Source organism: Condylostylus longicornis, unplaced genomic scaffold (assembly GCF_029603195.1).
Source record: "Condylostylus longicornis isolate FDR11 unplaced genomic scaffold, ASM2960319v2 ptg000018l, whole genome shotgun sequence".
NCBI classification, from domain to species: Eukaryota; Metazoa; Arthropoda; class Insecta; order Diptera; family Dolichopodidae; genus Condylostylus; species Condylostylus longicornis.
The window spans coordinates 8,848,366-8,859,886 of NW_026577987.1; the positions used below are offsets into that span (position 1 = coordinate 8,848,366).

Genomic DNA, 11,521 nt, shown 5'->3' on the forward strand with positions numbered 1-11,521 from the left:
ATCTTGAATATTTATTGCAAGCTTCAGCTGATTTTTGATTTAAATTAATTAGTAATCAAAGAAGGTTATATAAAAAAAACCTTATAAATTACTCGTTAAGTGAAAATAAAACAAAAAATCTAATTCTAAGAAATTACAATGCTAATAATCTGACGAACAATTTGTAAACTTATTTAAAATACAAGTTATTTATTTTGTTTTAAGTGTACTTTTTTTCAATTTTTAATTTCTAGTTTTCATTAAAGTTTTACAACTTACTAAAATTTATAAACGAACAAAGATTCTAAATGTGATGTAATGGTTTTTTAATCAATGATTTCGGTGGCTTAATAAATAACTTTCAAATATATTTCGACAATATTTTGCTCCTAAAAATCTAGTAATGCTAAAGCAAAGCGTCGCCTCCTTTCAATAATATTACGTCGAATTTTTCTTAACTGTTGCATTACAGGTCGTCTTCTTCTAAATCTTCCTATCATATCAATATTATCATTTGGTAATAAAGCTAAAGTATAGGGTTCATCATTGTTTTCTTTAACTTCACCTGATTTGACATATGGAGGATTTGCTGATACGGTCACAAATAATTCACCTAATACGTCTCTAAAATATTTATAAATATATTTTTTTCTTATATCGATAACAATATTTAATTAATCGCTAATTATAACTTACGATTTTCTTTCTTCCATATAACCCATTTTAAATTTTTCTGGCCAATATCTTGCTGGATTGAGTGATATACAAGAATTTGGCTTTTTTCGTGCCATAAAATCGTATGAAAATGCAAGATTATAGTAATAAGGGCATAATCCATGTGATCCATATGGTGGATCACTGGCGCCTGGTTGATTAAATCCACAATAACCAATTCGCCAATTTTGATGACATCCAGTGTAATGACGTGTACCTTTATCTCGACTAGTATGAATGCATTGAACGTTCTCTGCTGACTTTTTATAATCAACACTACCAAATTTCATATCAAATCCGGGTCCAGCCATATCACAAGCTTTAATATAAATTAAGAAATCATTACAATCTGTTCATAATATCTTTTATTTTTTTGAAACTTTATGTTTTACCATCTATAGATTTGATGACACTGGAACCAAATCTTCTTCCTACTGCAAGAGCAACTCTTGCACCAAAACTAAATCCAAACATATGAATTTTAGAGGGTTTTAAACCGCTTCTTTCCCAAAGAGCCATTTTATTATAAATAACTGATGTAATTTGATCGTATTTTTGAACAAGTCGCAAATAGGGTCCTATAGAGTAAAGTCCATAGTCAACTATTACTATACATCCGCCGCGATATTTCGAAAAATCTGAAAAGCATATTATTAATTTAAAAAAATAAAAGTACGTGTAAGTATATAAACATTTAAATTATATTTATTACGAAGGACTACGTACGAGTTGAGTTGTTCACTTCGTTTTTTACACCGACAAAATGTAGTTGACTATTTCAATTGGTTAATTGTCTATATATTTCATTTCATTAACTGTTGTTATATGCAGATAAATATTTTTTATGTGTACATATTGTATTTACATAATAAATAAATAAATATAAAATTATGTCTGACTAACCAGCATAACGGTAAATAATAAAACAACTGAAAGCGTAATCATTCAAATTTATACAAGGTGACGCGAAGAACAAAAAAAAATTGCTATACAATTTTAGAGAGCGAAATAATTTAATATTATTGAAATATGAATTTTTTATTTTAGTGAAAAGAGTTTTACTTCAATTGTCATCTATAGAGAGATGGTCCGTGTAGTCGTAGATGCTCCGATATATTTATCGCTTCATCAGAAATGTAATTATAGTGTAAATTTTGTAAAAGGTCGAACATTACAATAAAATCGCCCTTTATAATCATAGCCTACCATTTACAATATAATTAAGATTGAGCTCAGATTTTTAGTTAAAAGTTAAAACTGCTAGACACAGTCTGTTTTCTTCGTTATTGAAGTGTAAAAAGTAGGCCGTTTCAGTTTGGAAAAACTTGCAGTTGCTTATTTATTTAAATTTTGGCAATGTAGTTTTTGAGTAAACTTGAGTAAATTCTTAATATAATTAAAGTTTATCATTGTTTATATAAAATAATTTACTGAAAAATTTAATAAAAAAAAAACAAAATAAAACATCATTGTCAAAAGTTATTACATCTGAACAAAACACCGTATAAATTGATAACACTTGCATTATTATTTCTCTTTTCTACACTTTATATTATCTACATATATGATATATATGTAGGTCGAGATATTACTTAATCATGTTCAATATATGAGGAAAAGAAACTTACATAAATTCGTAATTCATCTCTTAATAAAAGTACAAATCAAGAAAATAATCCTGTTTTAACAAATTTCATTCATTACATTTAGACCGGTTCCAGGTCATTTTTACATAATTTTCTTGTTCACTATTTATTATTTCTCTGGTTCAAAAGAAATAGTAATTTCAAAAAGAAAAAATGGTCATGAATTTTATCGTATTTGTTGTCGTTCACAAAATTTTTACTACAAGAAATTTTTGAACATTTTTATTTACCTTAGAAAATTGTGCAAGTGCAATACGAGTATTTGGAATAAATTATTGTGGAGTTTAAGATGATTTTTATGATTTACATTAAATTGAAGAAACATGCTATATATGTATATGTGAGAGTTTAGATTATTTGTAACGCAACCATCGAATTCGTATAGCCTAGTTCGATTTAGATGTAAATATTTAAAAACATTATGTTTAAGTTGGATTTCTTTTAGTCAAACTAAATTGATCTTTCTCTATTTCAAATTGAAAAAAATTATGAGCTCAAATAAAAGCACTTTAAAGAATTATCATTTAAATGATAAAACTGATTATTTTTAATTGACAATTTGTACGCCCTTTGTTTTCGACAGGCAATTCTTTCAATGCTAAAATAGTTATCGAAACTAATCACTTGTAGCTTTTTGAGTCATTTGTTTTATATATTTCTGCAATAGTTTAGCATGTTTCTTACATTCTTTGAAATAAATCCTTTGAAGAGTAATAGGGTAATAACCGATTTGAGAAATTTTGCATTTATTTTGAGAAATTGCAGATTCTTTTTCTAGAGGATTTATACATAATCATGATATTTTTGAAAATTAATTGTATATGGCGTATAATGAGTATATAAAAAAAGGGCCTTCGTTGTTTGTTGTCCAATTTCTCTTTAATGGCAGGGGTGAATTTAAAAATTCTTAGTGCTTTATGTAGGTTAGTTTTTTATAGGATTTTCATTAAAAATTTTTAGGAAATTAATCTATTCGGGCCGAAGGCTCTATATAAAAGTTTTTCGTCGATTTGATGAATACTTGAGGTGTTTGCTGTATGAAAGTGGAGGTTTGAATTGTGAAAGTGACTAAAAACGAACAACTTTTATTTCAGATGTGATTTTGTGCTCATGCGCTATAATATTAACTGAGTTTTTATGAAGTGTAGAAAATGCAGCACGTTTTCATTACGAATATAGAAAATTATGTCTTTATGTAATTGAAAGTGATTGCACACAATTTAATCGTTAAATATTATACTAAAAACAATGAATTGAATTTCAAGGAGAAGAAGATCAGGGAACCATTGATTTAACATAATTTCTATAGCATAATTACTTATAAAAGTTACATAAATTTACAAAAGCTGAAAGTAGTGTTTTATAATTGTATAAGCGGAAACTATATGTACATAAGGAATAATATATACATAACCGTATCTCCTATTTGAATGTGAAGAATTGAACAAAATATGTTTTAAAAATATTTAACAAATATTGAACAAAATTTTAATGTTCTAAAAAAAAATGCCGCTTGAAGATATCAAAACTTGTATAAAATGTTATTGTATATATGCAATGAGTAGATGCCAAGTTTTAAAAGGAAGAATTACCGTGTTATATGTAAACCAATTTGGTCAAGTTAATCCATTTTAAGAGGATCTAAAAAACAAAAGAAGATATATAGAAATATGTACTTTCCGAGACGAAAATTTTAGAGAGATTGAAGTTAAAATAACAGAATAAAACCGTTAGCATAACCTGATATATACTTATTTTAGAATATTATAAAAAATTCACACTTACTAGTTACCATAATTGGTATCCATTCTGTATCAGCTTGTTCTCTCCATCCATGTATAATAACTGTAAAATTATCATCAGTACCGCAGCCCATAATTTCCATTGTTTCAGTACTTGTACCATTTGCTGAGTATATTAAATTCCCATCTCTATAATATTATTTATTTTCATATTAAAAAAATATTATAATTTTTCATATTCAAAATTTTCTTCTAATTTTATTTTTATTACTCGTATATGTTTTCGCGATAATTACATATTTCGTTAAATTTTGTTATATATAAGAATTTAGTAAAAAATTTACAAAATTTTTTTCATTTATTTTGTTAATTTAATAATATTTTGTTTTTATTTATTTCACACTCACTTTGTTACAAGAAACAAAATTTCTTCAGCAAATTCTTTTCTCCGCAATTCTCGTAAATTGCTTAATGGACCTAATGGATCAAGTCCTACCAATGGATAATCTAATACATTATAAACTGGATTATTTAATCCAAAACTTATATCATCAATATCATTAAGATCATTATCAATACCATCAATATCATAATCATCATCGTAATAGACATCATTATTCCGATAATTATTATTAATAATTTTTCTATTAAATTTTTTATTTGGGGTTGTACTGATATTGTTATTAGTACTGTTATTAAATTTATCACAATAAATGGAATTGTTAAAAAATAATAAAATTAATAAAATATTAAATTTATATTTTAACATAATTTTTTTTTGTTTTTAGCTAAGAAAGAAATTTCCTTAACAACTTTAAAAAAATATTTTTAAAGAAAATGAAATTAAAAATTAAAAAATTTAAAAGTTGACCTTTTCCAGTTGATGGCCAATACGAAATTGTGATGTGATCATGAATGCCGATTGCCGAATAAAAATGTGATGTTAAATGCTTTTTCTTTTTGGGGGAAATTTTTTTTCTTATATTTTTTTTTTTTTGGTAAAAATATTTTTTTGGATACGTTTTTTCACTTTACTTTTATTTTTTCTTTTGTTTGGTTATTGCCAATTCTTTGTAATTCGAATATAAGCTTCCTAAACAGAAAGGTATCTGTATATCTAAATTAAAGGTTGTTTGTTTGTGTTTTAGCCATAACGATGGCAGATTTGCGTTTCACATTTTTTTTTTGTAATCTTGATTTGTTTTTCTTCTCTTTCGTCAAACATTCATAAATTAAAAATGATATTAAAAGTGGTGAAATTTTATCTTCATCCGAAAATATGCGCCAATTTATCAGAATAATTTAAAAATGTATGTAAGTATGTGTTCATTTACATTTTAATCTGACTAACTTTAAAAATTATTATTTTTAGCAAAAAAAAGGAAAAAAAAACGTTTAAAATCTTATTATTATCACCATTATATAATATTTTTCATTGTTTTTTTTTTACTTGTGTATCACGTTGGCCGTACCGAGCGGTAATTTCATTTTTATAAGTTTTTTTAGTACTTATTGATTGCGCTAAACAATATTTACTACTGGTATTTTATTTCAAACCAAACATAACGTTCAGAGTAGCACAATATGCGTTTTATTTTTACGCTGTATAACTTTTAAGTAAATGGAAAAATATAAAAATTGAAAATATAATAAAAATAAAAGTTGCTTTTCACCCCATTTGAATTGAGGAAATAAGGAAAAAAGAATGAAAACAAAATCGATAAAATTTGTTTAAAACCCGTACTCCGCAGATGGTAGGTAGATACAGTCGAACACAGTTAATTGCAACACGCATGCGAACAAAAGTCTTTTATATGCGTAATATATTTCGCTTACATGTAATGCTTCATTGCAATTCGATTAAGAATACAAAATTTTTATACAAGCACAAAAAATTTTTGACAATTTTGTTATTGTTTCAAACTCAATATTATTTCATTAATGCAAACCTTTTACTTATTGTTATCCTACACATTGTCAATTCTGAAATTTAGATTTCTGAATGAAGTTGATAAAAAAATTTAATTTTGCAAAACTAAAATGAATAATTGTACGACACTAGGTGTATACAAAAAAAACGTTGTCAAATTCGGTGGGCATAAAAAGTGTTCGACTGTAGTTATTTTTTTAGACAATTTTACTATGAATACGAGTTATTTTCAAAAATAATGTTCTACCTTTCGTCTATTTTGAATTGAAAAGGTTTTTTTTGAGAAATAGGTTTCTCGCAAAAATTCATTTGTGTATAGATTGCAGCTTTTTAAATTAAAAACTGTCTAAGTTTCTTAAAAAGATGATGCAAAAACAGACGCACAGTCTGAAACTCAAAATAAGCACATTTTTGCATAATTTTGTTAGGAACGTATTTTAAAGCTGCGTAAATGTGTTGTAGATAATCTCCTTGACAATTAACTAGACATGAAAATCTTGGGTTTTTCTCTTTTTTCTTAAAAATTACTTAAAAATATCTTGTATAATAATAAAAACCAATATTTTTTTAACGCATTAAAAAACATCTGAAAAGGTGAACTAGAATTTGAATTTAACAATATTTCATAAAAGAAATTTAAATATGTAATTTTAATTATGAACGGTATAATTAAATAAAATTTACCGTTTACTTAATACAATGGAATTCGACAATATTTATGTTTATTTATCTTCAAAATGCCCCCAATTTAAAAAAAAGAAACAAATTTTTATGTTTTTCACAAACACGCGTACACATTTTAAAAATGGTACAGAAAGAGCAATTAAAATAAATGAAAAAGAAAATATTTGCACTTGTACCGTTATTTTATTTTTATATACTTATGTACATGAGCCCATACCTAACATTATTTAAAAAATTCGTGTGTTGCACAACTACGTACTAATTTAGTAGTTTTTTGGAAATGTGACAATAAAAGTTTATTCACCTCACCTGCGTCTATTACTGCTTTTATTGTTAAATTCTTGCTTTTACATAATAATGCAGACACACATATATAAATAAAATATCGATAATTTTACGCGATTTTTGTAGTATGCTTGTATCTTAAGGGTGCGGTGGCCAGCTGTCTTCTTTTTATTTCCTTAATTTTTATAATGTATTTCTTTTTAATATGTTATGTCTTCTTGTTTCGCTGAATAGGGATTCTTATACGGAAATAACTATATAATACGAGTATGTAAGTATTTTTGTATGATTTTGCTTTGCATTGTTATTTCAATTTCAATATATGATATTTGTATAAATTGTGATTTACATATTGTAAAGTTTCCGTGACTTCAAAATTGCAGTAATACTATATCGCAACACAAATCAGCAATTACAACAAATACATACTGCATATATGTATGTATATATGAAAATCATAAGGCAGAACGCACAAATATATTTTTTAGTCAATAATGTTGTCGGTTGAATACCCTTTGCCTATAAAATACTGGTTTAGGAACTACGATAAAAGAATATTGTTTGTCGGTTGTACAAAATCTCAAGGTTATTGATAACGGTTTTGTAATACTCATGCAATTTATGGAAATGGTAGTAAAAAAATGTATTACTACAGCTTTTATCGACTTAATATTTCTGAATTCTCTAATAAAAAACAAATTTTTGTACATGCTGAATAATTGCGTAAGAATTAAGTAATATAATAACTTGAACTTAATTTAAGTAATATATTGAAATGTGTGGCATTTAAGTGCATAAAATTGTTAAGCATTATACTTCTCATATACTCCATACAAAGCAAAATATCGTTAAGGTACAATTTGTGTGCAATGTGATCTACAAATACTTATTTTTAGGGTGTGTTATACAATCAACCGGATAAGTGCACATCCATTTTTTATTTTCTCATAAATTTGAAAGCTTAAAAGCTACAAAACTACATGACTAACTGCAAAATATAAAACATATTAATACAACCTCATCACATTTCAGTCCTCCAGTGTCATTTCGGGAATCTTTATATTAAATTTCTGAATTGCACGATTGGTGTCCTCTTCACTGCGTTTTATTGTATTTGTCTGCTGAGGTCACAAAATAAAAAATGTTTTTTAAATTAATTTTTTAATTTTATACCATATTAAATTGAATTTATATAGAGAAATATTTTAATATGCTATAATCAATTTAAGATTTAACTACTATTGCAACAAAATTAATTGAAAAAAAATATGCAAACTTACATGCACGTAAACAAAATGAAATGCGATCAAGTTCTTCTATTTTTTTGAATTTTTTCGTTAAACTAATTCTAACATAATGTGTTGGATATAATGGGTTTGAAAACAGGGTGTTTTGTTTTAAGAAATTGCAAATAATTTTTTCTTTTTTATATGTTTTTATTAATGAAAAATCCAGAAAAGGCATTAGCAATTGAAAATTATTACAGTCATATGGCAATCGGATTGGTCAATTATTTGAACACTATCAGTTGTATGTATTTTTAACAACACGAATAATATTGGCCTTAAAGGAAGTGATACTGGTGCAGCAAATAATATTACAGATTAATTGTCAGTTTTAAATTTCTTGAAATCAACTTATTTTGAGATTTTGATTTCAATAGGTCTGTAAAGTTATAATCATTATATACTGTTCAAACCTTATACTTAAATTTTCATTCCTTAAACTATATCATAGTGCTTAGAAATACATACATATGTACATAAATTAGATCCTTAAAAGTCAAAACAGAATTCTTAGAAAAAAAAAACACCCTATATAAATAGTGGCAGATAATTTTAGCTCAAAACAAATTTAATTGTTATACTTATTATGAGAATAGGTTTATGTACCGCGAACAGTTATAAAGAGCTTTCATAAAATGAAGAAAAATGTATTTATGCTTCATGATATGCGGAAATTATATTTTGAATTCTTCTCACTTACTTAATAGAAAACCGAATAGTTATTACAGCGATGGTCAATTCATAGTTAATAAATTTAATCACAATAATTATTTGCTTTAATGTATTTTAATCCAAATTATTATTTTGTATCATTTTTGGTAGTTTTATTTTTGAAATCGCGATTTTATTAAGTTTTAATTTGTAAAATGTAATTATATAACAATAATAAATGATAGATATATATACTGTATTAACGAATGTAATATGTGAACTCTTATAAAAATTATTTTGTGTCTAAATAAAAGTGTACGAGTATAGTGATTTTACAAACTCTAAGATGCAGATTCGTACGTGTAAGAATTTTTATATGAAAATTTCTTAAAAATTGCTTTAATAACTCAGATCGACTTTCACCGCTAGAAAAATTTTACTTAAAAAAAACACTCATTCTCAGATAAACAGTTCAATACATAACCAACCGATTGCGTGTATTTTCTAAGTAATTTCCAGTTAATTTCCTTTTGTAAGTTTAACAAAAGTACAAGGTTATGGAAATTTATTAAATAAAATTCAAAAAAAGCTAGTACCTAATTTTTTATTTAACTAATCTTCAGAAATGTTAATTTTGTTCTTAGGAGATCATTTTCTGGAACCTAATCAGTTAGATTCTTAATCAACAAAATTTAAATATTAAATTTTAAGAAATTTCTTTAATTCATTCCTTTAAATGTTATAAAATATAATAAAATCTGTAAACTTGTGAAAGTTTAGTTTCCGAACCCTGATATTGTCGAAAAGTTTATCAGTTCATTGGTTCAATTTCTAATATAAAAATATTGTAGTCAATTATTTACTTCTTCATAAACAAAAAAATAAGATTTATCCCTAGCATCAGTTCAATTATTAAGTTTCGCAAATTTGATGAATTCATTTTATCAATCAAAACAAATTCAGACACAAGTTTTCATGAAAAATCCGTTCAGCCTTAACCTTAAGATACGTGAGAGCACAGACAGACATATTTTCTTAAAAAACTTCATTTTAGTTTTCCCAGCATCTGAAAATGCATTTTCGTTGAAAACTCGACATAGAAAATTGGATGATATTCCAATACCTCTGCCTTATTATATTCAATGCGGTTAGTATAAAAATACATTGCTGTTATTAATTGCAGTTTATACTGTTGAGTGACTTTGCTTTTGCCACAAATTATATTATTTTTAGATAAAACATCACAAGTTTAATCAGAGTAATTATCTCGAAAATAATTATAGTTAATGATAACAGATCATAATTCTAGTATTTAGAGTTATGCATTCATTCACAGGCAATTCAATTTTTCTATTTTTATATTTCTGGTAATTATTATACGATTAAAAATATTTTTAGTAGATTGTAAATATTTTAGTAGATAATATGATACGATTGACAATTTTAGGATGGATTGAAAGTTTATTTTTTTTGCCAATAGAAAGACTTATTGCGATCACTCTTATTGCGATTAATGTGAATATAATCAAGTGACACGAATTCAAATAAACGTTATTTTGTTCTCTATTACAATATCGATTGTACTGGTATTAATCAAAACTAATGCTAAGGGTTTCTTTGTAAATTAGATTAACCGATAACTGCTGGGGCAAAACGAATCTAATATTTGGTATCATATTTTATATAACACAATAATCAATGAACTTTTTAAATTTGTGTATTCAAAAAACTAATTTTCGGTTTCTTTTTTTTTGGAAATTTAATTCAATGAATGAGAAAATTAATAGGTGTTTGGAAATTTCATAGTTAACACCTCTAATATGGTATAATTTTCAAAATATTTTTCTGAAATATTATGCGCCAACTCCATTCGATGTTAGGTTTTGAACCCTATACGTTCAAATCTCTCTCATGTTCCACAGAACTTCATAAAAGAAATATACAATTAATGCACTTAAGGCTCCGTAATACAGTCCTTTTTTTGGAAATTGGAACTCGAAAAAATTTACTCCCCGATTAATTGATATTCCAAAGAGCAGCATCATTTTTTTGGGATCTTTACTTTTAAGCGGAAGTGAGGTTCTGGACTTTTCCACTTTTTTAAATATATTTAGGTTTTTTAAATCCAGGAATACCTTTTTCGAATCATGTCTTTCCGTCCGACTCCCTAACAGACATTAAAATTTTTTTAAATAAAAAAAAATTTTATTACTATAAATTAATTTAAACGAACGAAGACCACCGATTTTATTTCAATATTAAACCAAGAAAGGTCGATTCAATTACGCACCTGGCTAGTTTAAGCTTAAAATAATTAATTGTAATTTAGAATACACTATAATGATTGATTATTGACTTCATCGTATATTTTCGTATTGGTTGTTTATTTTTCAAATTTTATGTAAATGAAAATTTTCCTAGTCACAAATACATGCGGCCTTCCTCGTCACTGAATGATAAAATAAACAAAATTACCAAAGTTCTTAATTTATTTCTGTCTAATAAATAAATAGTTATTAAGAAATTTGTCATTTGAAAAATATTTTAACAAACATTTACATTAATAATGAGTTCTTAAACAAATAAAAGAATTTCAAATCCAAA

At 25.7% G+C, this 11,521-nt stretch overlaps 1 protein-coding gene across 1 annotated transcript; it reads right to left on the reverse strand.

Annotated features, from left to right (window-relative positions):
- Positions 1-211: 211 nt before the first annotated feature.
- LOC129606374 (uncharacterized) lies at positions 212-5,676 on the reverse strand. Its single transcript, XM_055516678.1, has 5 exons — positions 4,489-5,676; positions 4,125-4,270; positions 1,086-1,331; positions 676-1,012; positions 212-603 (listed from the first exon to the last, which is right to left on the reverse strand). Exons 1-5 carry the CDS (start codon positions 4,848-4,850, stop codon positions 369-371), a joined length of 1,326 nt encoding a protein of 441 aa, XP_055372653.1. The 5' UTR covers positions 4,851-5,676; the 3' UTR covers positions 212-368.
- Positions 5,677-11,521: the final 5,845 nt, after the last annotated feature.

What these genes read in the sequence shown, in the direction of transcription:
- LOC129606374 (XM_055516678.1), bottom strand. Translation starts at nt 4,850, where the DNA reads ATGTTAAAATATAAATTTAATATTTTATTAATTTTATTATTTTTTAAC. An exon ending in GATACCAATTATGGTAACTA is followed by an intron (nt 1,332 to 4,124) that starts GTAAGTGTGAAT and finishes TATGCTTTTCAG; the next exon opens with ATTTTTCGAAATATCGCGGC. An exon ending in TGTCATCAAATCTATAGATG is followed by an intron (nt 1,013 to 1,085) that starts GTAAAACATAAA and finishes TTTATATTAAAG; the next exon opens with CTTGTGATATGGCTGGACCC.